At 53.7% G+C, this 24,553-nt stretch overlaps 1 protein-coding gene across 2 annotated transcripts; it reads left to right on the top strand.

The window, feature by feature from the left end:
• Positions 1–8,453: 8,453 nt before the first annotated feature.
• MYORG (myogenesis regulating glycosidase) lies at positions 8,454–20,442 on the top strand. 2 transcript variants are annotated; one of them, XM_086771151.1, is made up of 2 exons: positions 8,454–8,538; positions 15,149–20,442. In XM_086771151.1, the coding sequence occupies exon 2, from the start codon at positions 15,279–15,281 to the stop codon at positions 17,313–17,315; it is 2,037 nt and encodes a 678-aa protein (XP_086627277.1). In that variant the 5' UTR covers positions 8,454–8,538; positions 15,149–15,278; the 3' UTR covers positions 17,316–20,442. The 2 variants fall into 2 exon arrangements, with proteins under 2 accessions (XP_086627277.1, XP_086627276.1); XM_086771150.1 differs by lacking the exon at positions 8,454–8,538 and adding an exon at positions 10,734–10,818.
• Positions 20,443–24,553: the final 4,111 nt, after the last annotated feature.

The raw sequence follows: 24,553 nt of genomic DNA, 5'->3' as shown, positions 1-24,553 counted from the left end.
GTAATCTTTGGTATCCGTGTCCAGTGGTTAGTCCTAGAATCGCAAGCCTTGTTATATTGCACATATCCTCCCTCCACTCCTCCTTTCTCAAAGCAGCCCTTTTCCTCCCCCTGCCCCATGCGCTAGTGATGAGCATCAGAGGCAGTTGCACCAAAGTGACTCTCAGCCCAGTTCTGTGTCCCCTCCTCCAACCCAAGCCCAAGGCAGTCCAAATAGTTGTTGGCCATCATAGGTCTTAATTTTTAGTAACCCGCTTGGGTTTCTTTCCTTGTGTACCATCGCTTCCTCCACACGCACTCTAGCAGGGCAGTATAGGATGCTCTGACCGTTTCCCAAGAAGCTTCTTTGCCCCCTGGCAGCACCTTGCAGACATGCACCTTACTGGGAATGTACTGGGTCAATGCTGGTGAGATCTGGCACTGTCGATCTTGTGTAGGTGGCAACTGATGGGGATCTACTGGGGGAAGCTGGCAGAAAGTGGCTACTGTCCCTTTTCTTTTCCTTTTTGAGAGAGAGGGGGATTTTTTTGGCATTGTGATTATTGTCCACCTTCCAGTGACCAAGTTCTGGGCTGCATTAATATTGGGGATAATTGTCTGTCCAGGCAGGTGTGGAGCTTTGCACCAACCTTAACAGCAAACGCCATGGCCGTATCCAGAGCCTGGGTACAGGCTGGGTTTCTCCTATGCTCTCCAAAGTGCTTTCAGCAGTCTCCGGATAGATGTATCTGGCAGACAGGGAAACAGCACTCCTCCGAGTCTGGGTGAAATCCACACTTCCATTTCATGTCCTTAGCTTGGAAATAACCCAAGCAAACGCTTCCCAGGTCTCCTTTCCCCATGTGGTGCCTGGTGCCCGAGGGGAGGGGGTGGCGGGAGGCATTTGGGGGTCACTGTAAGTGAGATCCTTTTTGGATGTATTTAATGGAAACATCTTTCAGGAGGAGAGACCTCTCGACCTTTGTGTTAATCTCAGAGCAGGAGATGAATTTCCGGCTGTCCTTGCATATAGTGAAGCATAGCTGAAACAGCCAAACGCGAAGTAGAGTTAAACGTAGAGTTTGACCTGAATAACCTTTTAATTAGGAAGATAAATTTGTTGTAGCTTGACCTTAGTCCATGTTAGGAACCTGCTAATCATCTGACATGCAAAGTGTATTAATGCTGCACTTAACTTGGCCATTGGTTTTATTATCTGGTTTTGGGAGTTTTTTTGCTCCCAAAGCATCAATCTGCATCTTGTATGGGTTTTCTTTTCTTTCTTTTTTTTTCCCGTTCAGAACATGTAGCACACTGTTGTACTTCTGTTTCTGTCTGCGTAGAGTATTGCCTTAAACAGATCAGTTGTGTTGTGGTTTGTTTGGGGTTTTCTTTTTTCTACCATCAATTTTATGCATTAATTTATTTTAAAATGTGGGGTTTTTTTCAAAAACATGAAACGTATAATATTTTTTTTAACATTTCCATTGCAGTATTTATCATTGTTACTGGTTGTGTGTAGTGTAACAGAATTAATGATATTAAAAAGCATACATATGAAAACCAGCCTGCCAGCTTTTCTCATTGGAGCGAACCGGGGTGAGAGGGTATGAACTGCACCATCTCTTCTGAGCCCCTGGTCGTCACGGATATGGAAATTAGGGGGTGCCAGCCTTGATGCCGTGGCCAATTCCCTTCTGCTTGGGCCCGGTGGAAGTGGCTGTTGTGGAGCTGTGCCGTATGGCACAGGTAAACCCGCTGGGGCCAGCCAGCCCCCAGCCAGCATTTGGGACACGCTTCTCCCCAGGGCAGCAGGAAGGCACATGGACTGGGCTCAGCCCCTGCATCTGGGCTGCAATGGAAGCAGAAAGAAGTGCTGCATCTGTACAACACCAACGGGTAAAATAAACTTTTCTCCAGCATTGCAGCCGTTTCTGCCTCTCAAAGCTGTTAGCACGAGAGCTGAGCCCTGGTTCCAATGCCAGTAGCTGGAAACCCCAGGGACCCCTGGGGACAGCCGTGGGGGAACCAGTGACTCATACTAGCAGCTGGTCTGGTGCAGGATGTGTACCCAGCAACCGAGAGGCTTGGACTCCACTTCTCTGCAGAGCGGTGCTCCCCATGTCTCTGCCCTGAGGTGCTCCAAGGCCACAGAGCTGAGCGGGGTGGGTAGGCACCCATGTCCACGCTTCCCTGTCAGCTTCCCACCGGCTCCCAGGAGAGGACAGGGCTGGTGGGGAGCCTAAGCCTGGCTCAATAGAGACCAGTGGGGTGAGAAAATCAATGACAGCTTGTTTTCTTCATTTCATCTCTAGCAGGAAGCATTTGGGTGCCACAGGCTGCCCAGCCCCACCATTGCCCACAGCAAACAGAGCAGGGCTCTGCAGCCCTTCTAGGGGGCGGGTTGGCATCAACCCTGCCAAGACAGACCTGGGTCTTCTCTAGTCATCTCCAAAAACTTGGCAGCAGAGGGGCCAGAGCTGGGAGCATAGCAGGGCTCTGAGCTGGCACTGTGTGACAAGCCAGGCCCAAACGGTGTTTCTGCTCAACTCCAAACCCAGTTCATGCAAATCCCTGCCTGGCATAACCCAGCTGCCACTTTGCACTGACATGGATGAGGATCGCTCACTGTGAGGACAGAGCCCATCACTCAGGACAGAAAAGCAAACAAGCCACACAGGATCAGCTAAATCCATTTTTTTAAATAAAAAGGGGAGATAGAGCTGGCAATAATTCCGCTAGCTACTCCAGCAGGCTGGGACAGCGGCACCTGGTGCTGTGTCCTGGGCATTGGCTGTCACTGGTGTGTGCATGCAGCTGGATTGCTGCAGGATTTCCAAGGAAATATGGGAGAGAGGGGCTGGAAAAGCCACAATCACTGCTCCTGCATCTCCCAAAAATAAATAAGTCTTGACTAGGACCAGCTGAAACTGTTTCCTGCTATTGTTAAGGTAATTGACTGCAGGAACGGAGGAAGCCTGGACCCAGGACAAAGCCATGCTGCAGCTCACAGAGGGATGGAGGCAGCAATTGCTGTGCTTTGGGTGAGAAGCAGAGCATAGCTGTGGGACTAACAGAAAGCCACCAGATCCCCCTGCTCCCATGCTGTGACATCACTGATGGATGTAAGCGCTACCCTGGGCTGGCAGAGCACTGTTCCCTTCCCTTCATGGGCTGCAAGCTCCCAGCCCCATACGGTGCTGCTCATCCAGTGGGGCATCCCCAGGACCCTCTGGGACTCCAAGTGCTCCTGTCCCGGTGGGCTGCTGCACCATGTTCCTCTTCTCCAAAAAACATAAGACCCGCGTCAGCACTTACACTGACTTCTACCACCCGCCATGCTCTGTCAAAAAGATCATCAAGAGCAGCCTCCACAGCAGCTCTGGAAAGAAAATAGGTTTGCGATACAGGTAAATGCTGAGGAGGAGGAAACTTCAGGGTTTATACCCCTACCTGGCTGTGGATGCTCAGTGGTGGGCGGGGAGGATGGCTCAGGGACTCACCAGGTGCCTCGTTACATGCGTGTAATGAGGGGGTTTGTGTTCCCTGGTTAGGAAAACGTTTGACGCCTCATGGCCAGTTCTCACTGGCTTCTTGTCCCCTGGAGCTGCACCCCGCAATGGCTTCAGGCTCTCAGGGCTGGCGGTCACCAGCAGAAGCTCTCGTGCCAGTCCTGTCCATCAGTACGTTTCAGAGTGCACAGGATCTGCTGAGGAAGGGGAAACTGAGGCAGTGGCAGGGCTCAGCCAAGGGCTGCTGTGTGATATGGTGGTGATAAGGGGAGCAGATCAGGTGGCTCTGAGAGCTGCTCCAACACAGCCCCCAAGCTCAGCTCAGTTCCAACTGGGGGCCTCCCACGCCATGGGGGCTGCGAGAAGGGCCGGGGGGAAATCTGAGCTCCGAAAAACCCCTCCCAGCCCTGGTCCTGGAGGAAGAGGTATCCCTGAGCCATGGCCTCACTGCGTGGGGTGTCTGTGGGACACGAAGCTTTCCCCACACGGGCTAACAAGTATGCAGCCGCCAATGCAAAGCATGCTGCAAACTGGCTCGTTAGCGTGTGCATTATAATGAGGGAGCCAGCAGAGGGCATGGAGAGGGATGTCACCACTGTGCGGGGACACAAATGGCTCATGCAACCAGGGCACCTCTCTGCCCCACAGGACCCCAGCCCCCTTGGGCTTTGCCAGTTCTAGGACATTGGTTTGCTGCTCTTAACTCCCTTCCCAGCCTCTGCTGGCCCCATACCTGGTAGTCCCAGTGCACCCACTCCATCTCCCTCTCTGCAAAGTGCCCGGATGTGTATGGACACCTTGGGTGCAGGGGGAGAGGAGGCAGTGACACCCAGCCATGCTCCATCTTCCCTTTTTGGGTGAGCAGGAAGCTTGGGGGGAGACCACGGTGCTGCTACAATGCCCACCCACTGTGAAGGGAGGCTTGGTGCTTGGATCTCCAGCTGTGTTTCAAGCGTTAGACCCTTCCCGGTAATCGGCTTCACCGTGTGCCCTGACAGCCGTGAAGGCAGGTGCTACCATGTGGCCTGGGTGTCCATCCCCACTTCTCGCTGTCTGTAGGGATTAACAATGCCCCCGGTGCAAAATCCAGTGAGCCAAGGTCAGCCCGAGCAGCTGATTAAGGCGGCAATGCAGAGGTACGACAGGAACACCATCGACCCTGATGCCTACTGGCCCAAGAACTGGCTGGCCAGGTCTGAAGGTACCACTGAGGTCCCAGCTGTCCCCCTGTGTCACATGGGGCACATACCCATGGGCTTAGGGTGCCAGCTGCAGCTTTGTTCATCCCCCCTCTTGCATCCTGTTCCCCCCACAGCAGCAAAGGGACTCTTGTTTAGCATCTGTGCTTGTAGATTTGCTGTGGCTGCCTGTCCTCATCCCTGCACTGAGACTGTCCCTGTCCCAGTGATGTTTGCAGGTCCCCGCGGTTCTTTCCCCCACTGGCCCCTAAATATCCTCTGGTGGTAGATGCTGCCTGGGGGACACCCTCCTAGCACCCCATAGCCCCCAGGGACAAAGGCTATGTGGTCGGGGTCAAGTGACCAATGAGCTAGAACTCATGGGTGTCACCTTTATCACAGATCCTTAACAAGGACCCTGGGAATAGCACCTTTGACATGCCCCCTGGCCCAGTGGCATTGTTTTTCGGGGAGAGAGGGGACAGTCGGGACTCTCCAGTCATCTCCCAACGTCCTCAGCACCACAGGACACCCTGCCTATCGCTTTTGCATTGCAGAGATGTACAACCCAGTTTTTGTCAACAAGGACAAGTACATCACCTGAAGAACAGGGCCCTGCAACAGTGCAACCTCCCCCTCCTGCCCAAGGTCGAGTCCAGCCCCCTTGACCTCCCCAAACTGGAGCTGCCTCAGGTGCCACCAGGTCCTTGGGCTCTGCAGTGAAAGGGTGACAGTCCTGCAAGGGCTGCCATCACTCCTTAGAGGAGACAAGGATGGAGACCTTCCTGCACAGTGTACCCATGCCATACTCCCCAAAACCCACCTGCCTCCATAAATCCGGTAACTACCTTCCCCCTGTCCCTGTACTGTGACGGTAGCTGTGGCCTGTGCCATGCCGGCGTCCATCCAGGTGACGGGCTGCCTGCTTCTCCTCCCCCTTACCCTCACCATCTCTCCGCTTGCAGAGAGAGAGGTGGTCACCAGCATGCTGCACAGGCTGCCTGTGCACACCGTGATGGGGAGGGGACCCTTCCAGGGCTACTAGTACAGCCGCAGCTCTGGGCACCACTACTGCCTGCGAGGGATGGACTAGTAGGTTGATGGGGACCCTGCCGTCAGAAGGCATCTCCACACACTAGGAGAGAGGGTTGTAAGGCTGAGATGGCTTTTGTTGGGGTGGGGTGAGGTGGGATGGGATGGGATGGGATGGGATGGGATGGGATGGGATGGGATGGGATGGGATGGGATGGGTAGGGATGGGTTGGCTTGGGTTGGGATGGGTTGGCTTGGGTTGGGATGGACATGACCTCCCTTGTCCTTGGAGCCACCGCTCACTCTGCCCCCTCTGTCTCTTGCAGGAGTACCCCATGCTGCAGTTACAGCCTGAGAGCAATGTTCTATACATCTACACACCACCCCCAGCCATCCTCCCCGGACAGGAGCTCTAGGCGCGGACAGGCTCAGTGCGGGCAACGCTCCAAGCCAGCTGCCCTAGGGGAAAAGCCTGTTATTTTTTCCTAATGCCAGCCAACCACTAGCTCTCTTTTCATTAGGGTTTCACACAAAATTGCTCAGAGGGTTATTCTGGGGATGGTGGAGCAGACTGCAGATCCCGAGGGGCAGCAGGTCCCATCAGGGTGCCCATGCCGGCAGTGATGCAGCCGCTGCACATCCATCTCGCAGGCTATGTGGATGTGACCAGGGAAGGCAGAACACCATTGCAGTGCTGGGCTGTGGAGCGTGTTGTTGTTACCCATGGAGAAGGAGTTGCCAAACTTACTCCCAGGACAGCTGTTTCTAGGCGTGGTCTCATCCAGTGGCCCTTGGGACAGTACAGCACCTGAAATCTTGCTGGCAACCCTGGACCTGGCTGCATGTATCTTAGCATCTCCCAGATTTTGGGGCCACATCAGTGTTTCTTATGCTGGTCTTGTATTTTCTGTTGTCATTGTTTGCTCCCACTCCCTGGTCACTCAGTTCCTTAGGCAGTAATCAGCCCTGTCCTTCACCCCCTGCAGCTCCGCAGCACCTTTTAATCCCCACATGTTTACCCTTAGGATGTTTCAACTGCTGAGGTAGCTTTTTTCAGCCCTGGGGAAGCAGCGAGGGGAGAGGGGAGGCTGTTCAACCAGTTTAGTCTTCACCCTGCTACTGCATCAGCCCCTTGCGGGCCGAAATCAGGCATCAGGTTGTGCAGAAAACGTATGATTGGCTTTAAATTCCAGAGCCCAGGCAGCACCGGGTTTTCCACAGATGTCCCTATACCTCAGCCTTGGTGAGATGTTTTTCAAGGTCTCTTCTCCACTGAGAAATAGACAGATTTTCCTGGACTGGCATGGCTCTGGGGATGAAGATTTTAGGAAAATGACAGCGCAAGAGATAGTGGGTGTTTGCTGGGTGGGAGACCCACTGGAAGCAGCTCGCTGAGATGGCAATGCCCAAAGACACACACCAAATTGGGTGGGGGCAACTCTTCCCCTCAGACCCTTTCCTACAGGCTGAGGAAGTTCCTGGGGAGCAGGGAGAAACTTCATCAGCTATTGGCTTGGTGGGTGCTTTTACCAGCCCTCAGGGCCCGGTACCCTGCCACGGCCCGCAAGCTGGAGACCAAGAAAGCGCGCAAGGAAAAGCTCTCAGAGCATAGTAACAGAGTCAGAAATAGAAGCAGTCGTCGATACCCGTGTTTGTCAGCTTCGCACCGGGCTGGTTAGGACGTGCTTGCTTTTGCCAAGTTGTTCGGGAAGAGCTGCCATCCATCTGGGATGCTGAGCGTGAACACGGGCTAAATAAGGAGGTGGACTGGAAAGCAGCACGTAATTAGTGAGGGCATGAATTGCCCTTCTCTGGCTACGATCTGGGAGCCCGGGGAGGACCGTCGTCTGCTGCCGGTCACAAACCCCCGGGGCCGCGGTCTCCAGGGGCGGGATGCTCCAGCGCAGAGCCACCCGCGGCCCCACGCTCCTGTGGGGCAGCAGCACCGTGTCCGCACCGAGCACCACCCGCAACCCTGCTTGGGGCGGGGAAAAAAACAACAACAACAAAAACAAACAAACAAAAAAAAAACCCATGAAAACCCAAAAGCATCCCCAGGGGTACACTCACCCCAAATCCCTCCGGGCAGCCCCCAACGACTCCAGCCTCTCCTCCGCCCCCCGGGCCGGTGCTGCGGGAGGCGGGGGCCGGACTACATCTCCCATCGCGGATCTCCGCGCCGGGGGGGGGGCCGGGCCAGGGCTGGAACCGGGGGCGGGGCGGCGGGGAGCGCCCAACCCCGGAACCGCCGGGGGCCGCCGGCTGCGCCCGGCCCCGCTCCCGGGGTGTCCCCCTCCCCGCCCCCCACCTCCACCGCCCCGTCGCTTGTGCCACCGGTAAGTTTGCCAGTTCCCGGGGCTGCCCTTTCGGGAAGAATGCAGAACCCCTCCACCCCTGCCCCCCAACTCCGGGGCAGGTTTGGGGTGTGCGTCCGGGGGATGTGGGATGACCGGTTGCGGGGTCTGGAGGCGAGCGGTGGGGTGCCGGTCCCGCAGAACCCCGGCGGGCCCGCGGGGGGCGGGGGGGGGGCCTCTGCGCAACCCTGCACTCCGACCGCGGGGTGCCAGCCCTCGGCACTCCCCCGGGCAGGGGCCGGTTTTACTGCTGGTGGGTTGGGATCTGACTGCCTGGAGAGGATTAAGGGAGCCCGGAGACACGGCCCCGGCTCCGCTTGCAAGGTGCAATTTCAACTTTTGCTGCTAGGCAAAAAAACTTCGGCAGATGGGTCCCACAGCGCGTTGTGCGTCGTGCGGGGTTGGATTCGGAGCGGTTTCTGGGAGACCGCCTCCATCAGCAAGTGCCGACAATAGTGACGAGCAGCCGAAGCTGTCTGAGAAGGTACAAATCCTTATTTCGCTTTTCTGTCTCCCTCTTGGGACACTCGTGATGCCCAAAGGGCAAAGTGCCCGGCACAGCAGACACCCACAGCCCACGAGTGTCAAGGGGTTGCATCTGCGTGGCTGGATCGGCACATGGAAGAGCTGCCAGGCAGCACTTTAAGGGATCGATAGTTGCGTTTGGCCCAAGGTTGTCCAGCATCGTTGGCTGTGGGATACAGATGGAAATTCGGGGTCCTGAGTCACCAGCCCAGCTCCATGAACTATCCAATGTGTTCTGCAACCGCCAGCGCCTGGAGCCTCGTGGTGGCTCAACGGCTGGAAAATTGCAGGGGCCGTGCCAGAGGGATGCACTTACGTTTCCATTTCTTCCCCATATCGCATTGTAGCGCTCGGGTGTTGGGGTGGGCTCTGGTTTCAGCCTGCCTCAGCATCCGAAGTGCTGAGCACTCCCAAAGCGCTGAATCAGCTCTTTTAAGAAAGAGGGGGCCAAAACGGGGCACCAGGTCCCACTGTGGGGCAGTTTGTCTTGGAAGATGGAGAGGAGCAGGAGTGAGATTAATGTTGGAGTGATAGGGTGGTAGATGGAGCACATCTTGTACCAGTGGGAATTGGGCTAGGGGACCAAAAGACGACAGCAAAGAGACCAAAATCTTCAGACTGATGCCTCGTGCCAGGGTTTCATACACTTGCCTGCTGGACCAGCCCTGCTGGGCCACCTCCCTGCCTGCTCCTGGCTCCTTCAGCGGCAGCAATGGAATTTTTGCAGTTATCGCTCTTGTTTCTTTTTTGGGCAGAGATTTATACCATCCCAGCACGCTGGTGTGTGGAACTCCTTGTATTTGATGTTTTGCTTTTGCTGTCGTTGGGCATGAGCTAGGTGGTTTTAGTGGATGCCTCTCTGAGAGCTGCTGGCCCCACAGGTGCCAAGGAACTGACTGCTGGGCTCCGAGTTACATCATGGGCCATGGCTTTGGGGCTAGGCTCCCTCCTGCTCCGTCAGCGGCTGTAGGACATCTCCAGGGTGGACACGGAGATGTCCTCGCAGGGAGTGAACCAGAGCCTTCTCTCCCACCTCTCCAAAGCACTTTGGTATGAGTGGACCAGGAGAGCTCACTTTGTTTTAAAGTTGCCACAAATCTTTGCGGCTCAGGAAAATTCAGGCACTCTAATGTGCCCGTGGGCAGGGGAAAGAGAAAGCCCTCGGTCGTGGTTTGGTTGTGAGCCAGCAGCACTGCAAGTGATGTGCAGGGCTAAAGTGAAAACCCAGCTTATTAAAATTTCATCTTGCTAATTAGCACAGGATGAAGAACAAAGAAAGACAATGTTGTAAAGAGGGAATTGTCAGGAGTGTTAAATATTAAGTCATCTGCTGCCAGAATTGACTCCCAGTGGCTTTTTTGTATTCACTGTCAGACACTGGATGAGGTATCTAAATGGGTTTGGAGCCTCACCTGACACTGGCAGCTTTAAGGGACATAACTGGGCTGTAAAGTGACGATTCTTACAATGTAGGTGAAAGTACTTAAGGCTGGGCAGAGCTAATCCCTCAGCTTCAAATCTCCTGTCTGCTCTTGCAGAGAGGTGCTGGCAGCCTGTCTGCACTTTGTGGATGAGCTCTGTATCGATGTGGCCCCCTCGGATTTGGGGTTTATCCTCTGGGTGCCCGGTGCTGTTTAATCCTGGCTTACGAACCAGTCAGCAGCACCAGGGCTGCTTGTTTCCGTTCGCTTAAGGCAGCCTCATTACTCTGCTGAATCACGACTCCGCTTAAAATCGCAGCACTCGGGGAAGAAAAAAGAAACCAAACCCTGGGTTGTTTTTTATTTTGCTTTCTGATTCTGAAAAGCCTGCGAATGCAAGAGGGGACGAGTCTTTACCGGCCCTTCCCGCTCACCTGGCAGGGAGGCGAGATGCCAGCCCGAATCCCGCGACTCCAGGAGCTGAGGCTCGGCAAAACGCACATCCTTCACACCACCGCGATGCCTGCAGCAGTCGGCTCTTGGCCGAGCGCTGCTGCCTTGGCACACCCCAGCCGAAGGGTTGGCTGCTCATGCATCCGTCACGGTGCCTGAGAAAACACGCTGGTGACGTGCTGGGTCCCCTCCTCCTGCCCATGGATGCTGCTCAGGGCACAGCCAGCTCCTAGCCCTGAAACACCCCCACGCGATGGAGAGGATAAAACTCCTGGGGACGTGGAGACATAGCAGCACTTATATTTTGTGTGCTTAAAAAGCCATCTGTGGCGGAGCCAGGCAGCGGGCAGGGATCCCCAGGACGGGTAAGTACTGGTACTGTCTCCTCAGTAGGATGAGCTGCCTCCTGGCTGGGGCTCTCTGTATCCAACAGCCGGGTGCTAACGGGGAATTTGCTCTATCTTGCCATGGAGACAGCAGCCCCAACAGCGAGCAGCTGTCGCTTTGCAGGCAGTGCAGAGACACTCCTCAACCCCAACCTTTCCCCGAGCTCCTCGGGCCAGGCAGGGTGTCTGTTTCTGCTTGTCACCACAGTGGGGACGGTGAAGGCAAGGGTCCACTGGGAAGGATTGCGCCGTGTCCCTCTCAGCTGTCCCTGTTTCGCTAAGGCAGAGCCGCTGCCCTGGCTTTGGGGCCGGGGGTCTGTGCCACCCACATTCACCCTGGGGTGGCTTGTGCGCCGTGGGGATAAACTCAGGTCCTCAGGATGATCTGGTGTGGTACCTAGGGGTATCGTTGTGGGTGGCTGTGCAGGGCTAGGGAAGGGATCGGTGCCTCTGACCTGCGAGGGGGCCAGGATGTGGAGGGAGCTGCCCTGCACCGCGCCCCATGCGAACACTGCTGCTGGGTACCCCAGCCTGTCCCACCTGCCCCCATTGGTATCAAGCAGCTGGAATTGTGATTTCACCCTTTATCACTCCAAAAAGTGCTCCAGAGAACTCCAGTGCTGCTTGTCCCCCATCTCAGGTTTGCAAAGTCCCTTTGGCAGGGCTGGTCCCCCATGGTGGGTTGCAGAGCAGAGCCAGGACGGTGCATGCGAAGGCTTTTTTCCTCTCCACAGCTGTTTTGCAGAGAAGCAATTTCCCCCTTAATTTGCCGTCCTAATCCCCTGCTCTTTTATGGAGTTGGAAATGTGTCCCAGTGAAACGCGCGGTGTTTCTTTTGCTCAACTCCTGCCAAGATGTTTGGGGAGGAGGCGGCAGCACCCCTCACCAGAGGGGATGGTTTCCCGGCATCTCCGCGTGCAAAATGGATGCATGTCCCCGGCACATGCTTGGCCCCCAGCGTGGTTCAGACCAGACCCCAGTGGGGCAATAGAGACCAGTTAAATGTTATTGACCCTCTTTAAACGAGTGCCCTAATTGTGAGGTTGCTGGGGTTAGTGGTGCTGTGGGTCTCGCAGCCTGCGGTTAGCGGCAGTGTTAGTAAAAATAGAAGCTTTCAAAAAATGGATTTTTATTTTTACTCCATAAAGTGTGTCCTCAGATGTTTTGCTTTCATCTTGAGTTGAGGCGAGGCGAGTCACTGCTTCCACAGAACGGGAAGAAAAAGCTTTGTTTTGAGTCAGCTGGGAAGCTCCAGCGCAGCAAGCTGCAAACAGCAAGCTGTTTGACTTTGACACCCTCCCGTCTCCTTTTCTTTTTTTTTTTCCTTTGATGAGTTTAAAGGTCACCACAATGTCATCTTGGAGCAAAATAACAAGTCTGCATTCAAAAAAAAAAACCGTTGTAACAGTCTTTGCATGAGCAGGCACCTCTGCAGGCTGCGGCTCGTGAGTGTGAGGTGGCAGGCGTTGTCTCAGGGGAGCTTGGGAGACTTACCTCTCATCGGGGACAGAGTCAAATCACCGGCAGCAAACACACATTTTGTTAACAAGGCAAAAAAAAAGAGAGGGACTGGATGGGCACAGAGTGAGATCCTGGTTTTGGAGACCCCCTTGGCCCATTGGTGTGCTGGGCGATGCCTGCAAACACCCTTCTCAGCATCTTTGTTGGAGTGGTACCCAAGCGGGTGATGCAGCCCAGGGCAGCCGCAGGGGTTTGATCCTGCCCCAGCCAGAGCGACCAGAGCAGGATTAAATCAGCCGGCTTGGACACCCGGCTTGCACATCCCTCTGAGGCAGATTGGTGTCCAAGGGCCACAAACGTCTGCAAAACCTTTCTTAAAAAAAACACATTATTTCTCTACTGGCAGCAGCAGCAACGGCTCCTTTGTGTACATCATGAGCTCCAGCCCATGGGGGGAAAAGAAACAGCCTAAAAATAAAGTGGCTTCAAAGTAGTTCATAAATAATAAACTGGCCTCCTGAAAGAGAGACGAAAATCCGGTAACTCCCTAAAGCCCTGGGAGCTGCTGTCAGTTTTACAGGGAGTGAGGAGGTGGCTGTCCCTGCAGTGGCAGTTTCGGCCATTTCTTGGGTTTAACACCCTAAGTGAGAGCTGGGAAAGAAAACACAGTTTACTTCCTCTTTTTTTTTTTTTTTTTTCAGAAAATGTGAAAGCTTTTGAATTTTTTTTTCCCAAATAATTTGTGAGTCCTGCTCAGTGGGCAGCTGCATTTCATTTTCTCCCCTCCTTGAGCTTTGCAGTCCCCAGATAAGGCACACATGAGACGCAGGCGTGCTGCTGGTAGCAAGAGGTATTTGTGTCTCCCTCCCTGGCATCCCAGAAATTCCCAGTGGGGAGAGGCAGGGAGCCTGTTTGGGCTCAGCGTACCCGTCTGTATTTCCAGAAGCATCCTGCCACTTGTGTCGTCACTCAGCTGTGCTGGTTTTGGCCGAGACCCTTCTGCAAACCTCATGCCCCTCCCATTGCCAGTACAACCCTGTGCTGCTTCTGGCTCACCCAAAAGGTGAGGAGGGGTTGATAGAGGGGTGAACGTTTATCCCAAGCCCAGAAGCTCTGAGGGCCCCGTTCCTGGCGTGCAGGAAACCGGTCCTGCGTGACACAGTCGGAGTGGTTGGACCTGACCCCATCCCATGCTGGAGCTCCCCAAAGGCAGGCGAGGGCTCCATGGGACTTGGCCACTGGACAAGTTGTTTAGCTAAACCTATCGGCCGTTCAGGCTAATCGCTTCCTAATGCTGCCGTAATCCCGTTTAAAACAACTGGCAGCCTAGAAAGTTACTGACTCCCAGAGGAAGGTTAAAATGACCTGGCCAGCAACGAAAAAGTTCCCTGAGCTGCAAGGTCTGGCCCAATACGTGCTGCAAGACGTAAAATGCTGTATGTTTGGTTCAGCCTGTGCCTGGGTGCCGCTCTGGGTTCACACCCGGCATCCCCGTTGTGGAGCAGCGGGGTTTAGGTGATGCTCAGCAGCCCTGTGTACTTTGCCGGTCCTTTTTGAGGGAGAATGATCTGTTTGAGGTGTAGAGGAAGATGTGCTCTGGCTTGTCACGCCTGCAGCAGGCTTCCTATGTCATTTTTGATCTTTTTCTTGAGAAATAAGTAAACCCCTTTAGAGGGAGTCGCCTCTGTCAGTTTTCTTTGTGCCCAAAAAAGAGGATTTTTCTCCGGTCTGCCCAGAGCCAGCAGGCTTACAGGCTTGGAGAGGAGGCGAGGTGCCGGCGTTTGCTGATGCTGGGCAGGTACCGGCCAGCTGGGCTGCGGCTCTGCAGCTCCTCTCCTTCCCCCGCTCCTCCTGCGGCTGGGTTTGTTTCTTGCTCTCCCGTATCCTTACTTTACTTTTCCCCTCCAGATCCCCGGCGCTGCGCTTGGCCGAGCCCAGCCAGCCCGCGGCCAAGGAGAAGCCATTAGGCTCTTGGCAGAGTCCGCTTCCCTGGGGCCGCGCAAAGGGGAGCGGACTTGAGCCGAAACATGCCCCAGGGCCATGCCGGATGGAGGAAGAGCCCTTTGGAGGTCCCACACCGCTTGCTCCCAACAAAATTAGCTTTTCTCCCACCTGGAGCCGTTGCAGGGGTCTGTATGTGTGGCAGGAGCAAGCCGCTCTCCTCCTGCTCAGGGCTGCTGGTGCAGTATGTCCCGCAGCCAAGCTTTGGGCACAAGGGACCCTGCCAAAACCAACCACGAGCTGCCAGTACCCCAACCCCATTTGGCCACCCAGGAGCTGCAGAGAAGCAAGGATTTACCCATCTTTGCTGCAAAGCATCCCCGGGCTGGAGCAGCTGTGATGCACTGGGGTCGGGGAGGGGACGGCGCTGCGGATGAACTGAGTTACATCTGCTAGGGAGGCAGTTTGATTAAAATTAGGAGCGGCTGCCTGGAATTGATGGCGAGGTGTCTTTTATGGCTCTTAATTAGCCCTGTCCCTTCAAGGTACTGTCAGTGAACCGATCCAGCTCCTGCTCAGCCCCCTCCTACCCGCTCCCAGTCTCCACTCCTGCCTCACTGAAAGTCTTCCCCACCCCCCAAAACCAAAAATTAATTATGTCAGTGATTTGGACCTTACAGCCCTGGGGTTGTTCTCCACATGGCTCTCAGGCTGTTCTCCGCACGTGTTGTCTGCCCAGGGTAATTGGAGATGGTGTCTGGTACTCAGCGTACAGCACCTGGCACGTCGCAGCCTGGCAGCAGGGGGCTGGGGGGAACTGCTGAAACTGAGATGTCAGAGGGATCACAAGTGATTCTTTGATTCATACGTTCTTCTCAGACTATTTATATCCTCTTCTTTTTCACAGACGGGTGCTCCAGGACTCAGTGGAGGTGGGAACTCTCCTCATAGTCCATTGTCATCTCCTAAGAGCGCCAGGCTTGCAGCAAAGAGATCTTTTTTCCCATTCCTCCGCAAAGAGCTCTAAACAGAGCAGCATGTACACCTTCCTGCCCGAGAACTTCACGCCGGTGAAGCAGAAGCCTTCCAAGGAACTGAGGCCCATGCTTGGGGCCGTCTTGCTGGGCCTCGTCCTCTTCATTGCTGCGGTGGTGGCCTGGTGCTACTACACAGTGTCCCTGCGGAAGGCGGAGCGGCTCAAGACGGAGCTGATGGACCTGCGGGCAGATGGCTTTGTCATCAGGAACCAGCACGGGGAGGTGGTCTTCCGGCTGGCCTTCCGCTCAGGCAGTCTCGACCTGGAGTCGTGCTCCAAGGAGGGTGAGATTTTGAGCTGCACACGGTCAGGCGGAGGGCCACTCAACTTCTTCATCCAGACAGTGAAGCCCAAGGACACAGTCATGTGCTACCGCGTGCGCTGGGAGGAGCTGGCGGCTGGCCCAGCAGTGGAGCACACCATGTTCTGGGAGGACGCCCACTGGTACGGGGGCTCAGAGATGAGCACTCAGCACTGGCCCATCCACCTGGCCGGCTACCAGGAGCCCGTGCCCTACGTGACGAGTGACGTCCACTCCTTCCGTGACAGCTTTGGTGGCATCCTTGAGCGCTACTGGCTTTCCTCCAAGGCAGCGGCCATCAAGATCAATGACTCTGTGCCCTTCCACCTGGGCTTCAATGCCACCGAGCGTGCCCTCTTCTTCCAGGCCCGCTACAATGACTCCCCCTACAAGCCCCCACCAGGGCAGCAGCCCTTCCCCGAACTCAGCTACCGGGTGTGTGTGGGCTCTGACGTCACCTCCATCCACAAGTACATGGTGCGCAGGTACTTCAACAAACCTTCCAAGATCCCCGCTGAGACTGCCTTCCGATACCCCATCTGGTCCACCTGGGCCCTCTACAAGAACAATATTGACCAAGCAAAGCTCTTGCAATTTGCTGAAAAGGTCAAGAAACACCGTTTTAACTGCAGCCACATTGAAATCGATGGCATGTACACACAAGCCTATGGGGACTTTGACTTTGACCCTGTCAAGTTCCCCAATGTAACAGAGATGTTTGCAAAACTGAGGGAAGATGGGTTTAAGGTCACTCTGTGGATTCATCCTTTCATAAACTACAATTCCTCCAATTTTGGGGTCGGAATTGAGCGTCAGCTCTTCATCAAGGAGCCATCAGGCCGGCTGCCAGCCATGGTGCAGTGGTGGAATGGCATTGGGGCCATCCTGGACTTCACCAATCCAGCAGCCCGGGACTGGTTCCAGAGCCACCTGCGCCAGCTCCGACACAAATACGGCATCTCGTCCTTCAAGTTCGATGCGGGCGAGACCAGCTACCTGCCCAAGCAGTTCAGCACCTTCCGCCCACTCCCAGACCCCAGCATCTGGTCGCGGCGCTACACGGAGATGGCCATCCCCTTCTACGAGCTGGCCGAGGTGCGAGTGGGCTACCAGTCACAGAACATCTCCTGCTTCTTCCGCATCATTGACCGCGACTCCGTGTGGGGCTACGAGCTCGGCCTCAAGTCCCTCATCCCCACAGTGCTCACCATCAGCATGCTGGGGTACCCTTTCATATCCGCTGACATGATCGGGGGGAATTTTTTCCCTAACAAGACAGACGGGGCAGTGGAGATCCCTGACCGGGAGCTGTACGTGCGCTGGCTGGAGCTGTCGGCCTTCATGCCCTCCATGCAGTTCTCCATCCCACCCTGGCTCTACGACAAGGAGGTGGTGGAGATTGCACAGAAGTTCACACAGCTCCATGAGTCGCTGGTGGCCCCGCTGCTGCTGGAGCTGGCCGGGGAGGTCACTGACACAGGCGACCCCATCATCCGTCCCATCTGGTGGATCTCACCCCGCGACGAGGCCACTCACAGGATCGACTCCCAGTTCCTCATTGGGGACACCCTCATGGTGGCCCCTGTCCTGGAGATGGGCAAGCAGGAGCGTGACGTCTACCTGCCGGCAGGCAAGTGGCGCAGCTACAAGGGGGAGTTGTTTGAGAAGACCCCGGTGCTGCTCACAGACTATCCTGTTGACCTGGACGAAGTCGCTTATTTCCTTTGGGTTTCCTAACAGGCTCCTCCATCATCTTTGGGACAACTATGCCTTACCTAGGACTTTGTAAGAAATAATAATTCTAATTGCACATTTCATTTGAGACTGGGATTGAGGAAGGGAATTAAATAGACTTTGCTGTCCTTGGGGTAATTTTTTTTTATTTGGATGGGGATATTGTGATTTTTTTTTTTTAATTTGGGGCAGGCGGAAGACTCCGATTGTGTTATGTGAGACAGAATTTTCTCTGTATGTGTCAGGAAGGAGTTGTCAGTCTGTCTCCAGACAGGTAGTCAAGGCAGTCAACTCTTCAGTTCCCATGGATTTGAAGAGGTGAATGTTGGTTAGTGCCATGGTAGTGCCTCTGGCCTTGCGGGAGCACCCCGTCCCACGCATGGGGATATGTGATGTGGGAGGGTTGGTACAGCACAGCCTGCCTTAATTTTTATAATATGGCAAATATATTTAAAAGGACTTTTTTAAGAGCAGAAAACAAACTAGTGAGATATAGAGAGAGACTCATATTTTTTTTCCCCCTTTAGCCTAGTGTGGCACTGGGCTAAAGCTTGCCCCATGTTTCCACTCCCGGGTACCAGGCAGGCCGGGTTACTCAAGTGACGTCCAGGTATTTTAACTGTATGGGCCATGTGTCGCTTGCTGGAGCAGCTGCATCCCACCTCCTCACCCATTTAATACCCGCTGCAAGGCACTTGCCTGTGTGTTTTGCCTTGGATGTCAACGTTGCCTTTCCTAGAGCAGTGCCGTCCATACCAGCATGCTCCATTAGTCTTTTTTAAGCATTTATAACCCTGCTTTGTTACATGATTATCATAACAACATCATCGTTTTTGGTTTTTAAGGACAGATGAGCTTTCAGGTTTGTCGCTGGCAGAAGCACTGCCTGGAGCAAAGCCATTCTCAGAAAGGACATGCAGCGTTTCCCCGGGAACAACTGGTTCCCACAAGCATGTCTTGGATTGATGGTGACGTTTGCTGCTAGCTGGCTTGCTGGTGGGTGGAAAACACCGCCTTTTCCACTGATGGATCTGTGCCAGCGGCTGTTCTCACTGCAGCCATGAAAATGTTCTCATCTACCATGAAATTAAGTTAATATCCATCTCTGTCTCAGGTCGCAGTTAGAGGTGATGGTTTTTTAAGGTTGTTCTGAAGCAGATCTCCTCTCTCCCTAGGAGAATTAGGGGCCTTCCTCAGGCAGCATTTGTGGTGCTGGAGGTGGGGTTGCTGTTGGAGGTTTCAGGAGTGGACACAGAGTGATGTGGTGTGGCTCCCCAAGTCCCAGAGAGCTGTGATGGAGCTGCAGAGATGCCTCTTTCCCAGCTTGTCCATTTGTCTTTGTACGGGAAGATGCATTTACAGAGAGTCACGGGCAATTTCTGCTCTGAGACACAGTAAGCAGGATTGAAGTCTGGCAGCCCTCCTCCCCAGGGAAGGATGTTCCCAGCTGTGTCCTGTGTGGGAGCACATTTCAGCCCCTGAATTTTTAATAAGCCTGTGCAGAATTGAGCTGCGTTGGCTGGGAAGGTTTGGGGTACCTTGCCCAGGCTACAGCCAGCTAAGGAGACCTCAGCATCTGCAAGGTTTCTCATGGGGTTGTGTCTGGGCTGAGTGAGTCTGGCACAAGGCTGTCACCTGCGGAGACAGGTTTTGGGTAGGGCTGGGTACCCATGGGGATCTTTCTTAAAGCCCATCTTCTGCACTGGGTACTGCAGGAGGCAGAAAAGGAGATGAGCTAAGCCTGGCGGTTGTGATGGGGTCCAGGAGTGGAAAATTAGGTGTTTGTGGCAAAATCTGAAGTGCTTTTATAGTTAAGAAGTGAGGAAGTCCAGTCTGATGGACTCTTTGGAGCATGTCTTGTGATCTGAATCTGCCCTGCATAATTTGGTGTTTCAGCCTCAAAAGGAGAGGGCTTCTCCAGCCCCAGAAATGCATAAAGACGATGTTTTGAGGGGCTCCAGCTCTTCCCTTTCAACCTTTGCTTGTGAAATACTTGTCCTCCCTTGGCATGGGAGTCATTGAGTGGAGGAGGTGTTTCTGTACAGCTCAGCAACAAGGGAAGATGTGGGATCTTGGGCACAGGACTTCATGGGAAGGATCCCAACGTGACCAGGAGATGTTGCATGTCTTCTCTCTGTCTTTGCTGTGCCACTTGTCACATCCCTCCCTAATAAGGGGTGAGGCTACATGAAGAGAAAGCCGGTGTTCCTCTTAGTATCCCTTTATTATTAAAATGGTGGGAGCAGGTGGATGTGTGCCTTCAATCCCCTCACAGTGGTTTCAGGCGCTGTCAGGAAGGTCACAGAGGAAGTTCACCATTAAACACACCATCCTACTTCCCCTCCCCTTAAGAGAAAGGATTTTATTATCAAAGTTTTAATTTTCTTTTTATTTAACTATATTAATAAGTAGGTAAGATTATAGAGCGCCCTTATTTTTATAAGTGCTGTAGTTAAGGCATAAATGGCCATGGCTGTTCAGTGCTCCATCTAGGAAAAAGGTGAAGCTGTTGGGAGGACGTAAGGGGTGATGCTGAAGAGCAGCTCCATATGGGTAACTGTCTGTGGGTCTGTGGCACCAAGCCTTTCCCACATGTCAGGGACAGGCTCAGCAGTGCTGCCTCAAGTTATCTCAAAGACCTCTAGGTGCCCTTTCCATCCAACTGTTTACCAAAACCACTATTTCTAACACTATGCTGTAGCCCTGCAGGACTCGAGGACCTCTAGGACCTTACAGACCACAAGCGCTCTGTGCACAGACAACTTGGGAGCCGGTAGCTGGGGAGATTTCTCCAATTTACACCATGGGTCACAGGCCAAAACAAGGTTTAGTTTGACTCAGACGAGGAAAAGCCCCAGAAGAGGTTTCAGGATTGTGTGCAGCCTTTTCCACCTCAGCTGGCAATGGATCATGGCTGAGCAGCAGGTCAGTGTGATGCCCATGTGATTTAATTTTGAAGCTTGCACTGTCGTGTTGGGTTTTCTGGATGCTTGTGTTTGCACATGCCGTCCTACATCAGACTGTAATGCTGGTGGGTTTGTTTTTAACCACTTTTCTAATTCTTAATTGTTATGAAAACAGAACTGTAACATGAATCACCTTGATTGATATAAAACTTTGGAAAACAAAATGAAGTTCAACTATGTCCGTCTGTACCAAGTACATGGGGCTGGTGATTGGGGCAGATTTGGGGCTTTTTTCATCCAGACTTCACCAACATCAGAGTTGAGATTTTTGGTTTATTTAAAGCTTGCAGCCTGCAGCTTTGATGTTTGTTTTAAAGGGAGGAACTAGCAGCCTCCCTGCTCTTCTGTTTGCAGTGGTGGCAGGAGATGGGGATATGGAGATGATCCACTGGTGTGAGTCATGGATTGCCCTAGCTGTGTCTTAGAGCTGCCCTGGAGAAAACCGTGTCCAGGCAAACCCTGATGCTCCTTCCACCCCCAGGGGTGGGGACCAGACCATCACTCCCCTATTTCTGCTGACATCCACCCAAAAAGGGTCCATCGACACCAACTCTGGAGGGGTTTGTTGGTCCACACTACTCTCAGAGGACATGTGCTTTGGGACTGTTTGCAGGCGTTGAAGAAGAGGAGCCTGCTCCAGAAGGTCCATCTGGGCCCTGGCTGTCCCCACTGTCCCCTTTTCCAGATGGTGCTGATGGCTGGGAGGGGGACGGAGTAGATGTTTGTGGTTCTGGGATTGCCAGAAATGGAGAGTGTGACACTCGTTCAGGAGCCGGCCTTGCTCCACACCACCCGCTTTGCCCCACAGAATGTTTCTTCTGCCTTTTCCATCTGTCACTGCACAAACCACAGCCTGCTTTGTGCCACCTGGGCATCACCAGCACCAGCCAACGCACACAGCTCGCTTAGGGAGTGAGAAGGACTTCAATTTGCTCACTCTGCAATAAAAGACATTTTCCCAGTGCTTTTCTTTTGTTCTCTCCCGTGGGTGTGAGCAGCATCCATACACTCAGCTGATGCTCTCCTGGGTGTGGTGAAACTGGTGCCAGGTGGAGACCTGCAGGCAGGCTGGCATCTTGCAGTACCTGCAGCCTTGCAGCAGATCCTCAGTAATGCAGGACTCCAGCTTGGAATCCCTGGGGTTTGGTTTTGTTTTGCGTACTCCCAAAAGCAGGTGCTGTGCACAGGCTGGGTGTGTGAGGCTCACCTGGGGACACGGGGACAGCAAGCAGGGTCTGCTCTGTGCTGCGTCCCAGCTGAGTGCAATGCTTGAACACATCCAGGGCTGTGTACTGCACAGGGAGGAGGGTGGATGGCAAAGTCCACATCCCAGTGGGGCTACAGCAAAAGCCCAACCCATTTCAAACCAGATTTCAAGGAGGTGCCTATGGATCACAGCAGCAGGGCTGCTGACCCACACCATCCTGGCCAGGAGAGTGTCCATCCCTGCCCAAAATCACAGCTTTTATTCAAACTAAGAAAAAAACCAACACGTTTGGGGGAAGACTGTAGTGAAAAGACAAGCTGGCAGCAGCAGAGTCCCCTTGAACATGCGGCCAGGCTGGCAGCCTCAGGAAAAAAACCAGCCTCCTCAGTCACTGCTCATCTTCTGCCATGAGGACAGGTTGAGAGAGTTGGGGCTGTTCAGCCTGAAAAAGAGGAGGCTCCGGGAAGACCTTATAGCGGTCTTCCAGTACCTAAAGGAGGCTGATAGGAGAGACAGGGTGGGACTTCTAATAAGGGCATGTAGTGATAGGACAAGAGATAATGGTTTTAAAATAGAGGGAGATAGATTCAGACTGGACATAAGGAAGACATTTTTTACAATGAGGTTGCCCAGAGAGGTGGTCAATGCCCCATCCCTGGAAACATTCCAGGTCAGGTTGGATAGGGCTCTGAGCAACCTGATCTGGTTGGAGATGTCCCTGCTCCTTGCAGGGGAGTTGGACTGGATGGGCTTTAAAGGTCCCTTCCCACCCAAACCATTCTATGATTCTGTGATCCTGAGCCGGGCGGGAGCTGCCAGCCTCTAGGTCCTTCACATCAGGAGAGCCATAAAAGTAGTCTGAGCTGATGCAAAATCCCAGAGGCCAAGTAGAGAAAGACCAGGATTTATTTATTTATTTATTTATTTTGCCAGTGGGACTGAGTGCTTTTAAGCCCAGTAATCATGAAAGATGAAGGGCAATACCTCCCCCCACCAAAAATACCCACCCAAACAGAACATCACTCAGCCTGGAGTGAGTGGTGGGCTGGGATACTCCCACATCGCCAGCACTGTCAGCAAACAGCTCCTGCTCAGCACTGGAAGCACAAAAAAATCTCAACCCAACTGAAGCTCAGCAAGGCAAAGAAGATGTCCCTCTGGCAGCGGGTGCCCTGGCAGGGCAGGAGGGTGCAGAGAGGCGGCCGAGGTGCCACCTGCTCGCAGGATGCCTCCAACACTCATCTGCCTGGTTCCCCACACCTCGGCTGTGCAGCAAGGAAAGGCACTGCGGGGAGAGAGATCAGAAAGGGGTGGGGATTTGAGGGGATTTTTTGCAGCCAGATGGACCAGGCAGCTTGTGTCATCCCCAGAGTTTGCGGAAAGTCTTGGTGATGCTTATTTTTCCCCCAGCCTGTGATGCAGGCGGGGGCAGAGCTGTGTGTGCGCATACAGCATGCGCTGATCATAGGGGCAGAGGTGCCATATGAGGGGACCGCAGCCTGGCCCTCCCAACTCTCCCCAGCACTGAGGGCATCAGCTTTTCAGAAAGCTTTTTTCTTGTTGCAACAACAACCAGAGGAGTTTTCTGGGGCCTTTCCTGTTGCTCCAAGCCCAGCTGTTGGGGATTCCTCAGGGCTTCAAAGCAGCAACTGAGAGAGAAAGCATCCAGAAACGCTTTCGGTTCATCCTCAAGGGAGATACATTTCTGGAAACCACTATCCTGGAGTGGGAGAAAGCCCATGGTAAGGAGACGGAGATGGTCTGTTAACCCGGAGCACCACTGCCAGACTGCACATTGCTTTTCCTTTCACAACCCTGGATTAAAGTGGGGTTTTACCTCCCCACCGCCACACCAGGAACAGCATCACTGCAGCTCGAGCTGCTTTCAGGGGCATCTAGAAACATTCTGGCTCATCCCACTTGGCACTGCTCTTGTGCCACTCTGACCATGCAGTGTCCTTGTGGCATTATGGATCCACTGATGGACAATGGAGGTTGGAGCTGGTTCTGGGGCTGCTTCACCTGAGCACAGATCAGTTGTCAGGTGAGTGTGATGTTCTCCAGCCCCATTTACTTTTTATGCAGGCCAGCTCTGGAGCAAACCCCTAAAAAAAGGAGCTTTCTCCTGCCTTGGGGTCACACACAGCTTTACCTCCCAGGTGCCTACTAGCAGTACACTACATTCAGCAAAGGAATCATTCTCCACCTTGGGAAGACACACTGCAGCCCAGAGACCCTGGGACCATCCTAAGCTGCTCACTCATGTCACCTTTAAACTTCTCTTTGCTTAAAAAGAGGGAAGATTGGACCAAGAATGGAGTTTGTTTCACAGCCAGCCTGCCCATCCAAAGCCTGCAACTGCTGCTGAGATGCCTTCACTGGGGAAAAGTCACCTCCATGGGCAGAAGGATGCTCTCTCATGTACAGAGATTTTCATCAACACAGCTGGTGGCATGGGAGAACATTTTCCATGAGGCAGGAGGGCACTTTGGCTGGTTTGTTAATAGTCTGAACTCTCTCAGGAGGATGATGGCCAAGTCCTCTCCTGGGACCTGGGACCTGACAGACTGCACCCTTTGGCTCTAAATGCGGATCCTATTAGGTGCTAACCCATGCATGAGTTGGTGCTAGGTTTTAATCTTGACTGCTGTGACATTTCACCACGTGCTTACGGGCTTGGCTGAATCCACACCACAGACATAAGGAAAAAAAATTCCTGGACATAAGGAACACATTTTTTTACAATGAGGGTGGTAGAACACTGGCGCAGGTTGCCCAGAGAGATGGTGGATGCCGCATCCCTGGAAACATTCCAGGCCAGGTTGGATGGAGCCCTGAGCAACCTGATCTGGTTGGAAATATCTCTGCTCCTTGCAGGGGGGTTGGACTGAATGGCCTTTAAAGATCCCTTCCAACCCAAACCATTCTATGATTCTATAACATGGTTCTCAATAATTTCTTCCAATAAAAGGAGGAAAACCGTTGCCGCTTGTATTAGCAAGTACTGTAGGTTCTTTCTCCTCACTCAGATAGCTCTGGTCACAGGAAATGCAAACTCCCCTTGCTCC

The sequence above is a fragment of the Chlamydotis macqueenii genome, chromosome Z (genome assembly GCF_036417535.1).
Source record: "Chlamydotis macqueenii isolate bChlMac1 chromosome Z, bChlMac1.mat, whole genome shotgun sequence".
Lineage (NCBI taxonomy): Eukaryota > Metazoa > Chordata > Aves > Otidiformes > Otididae > Chlamydotis > Chlamydotis macqueenii.
Note: the sequence above shows the minus strand (reverse complement) of the source record. Positions and strands in the feature narration are given on the sequence as shown.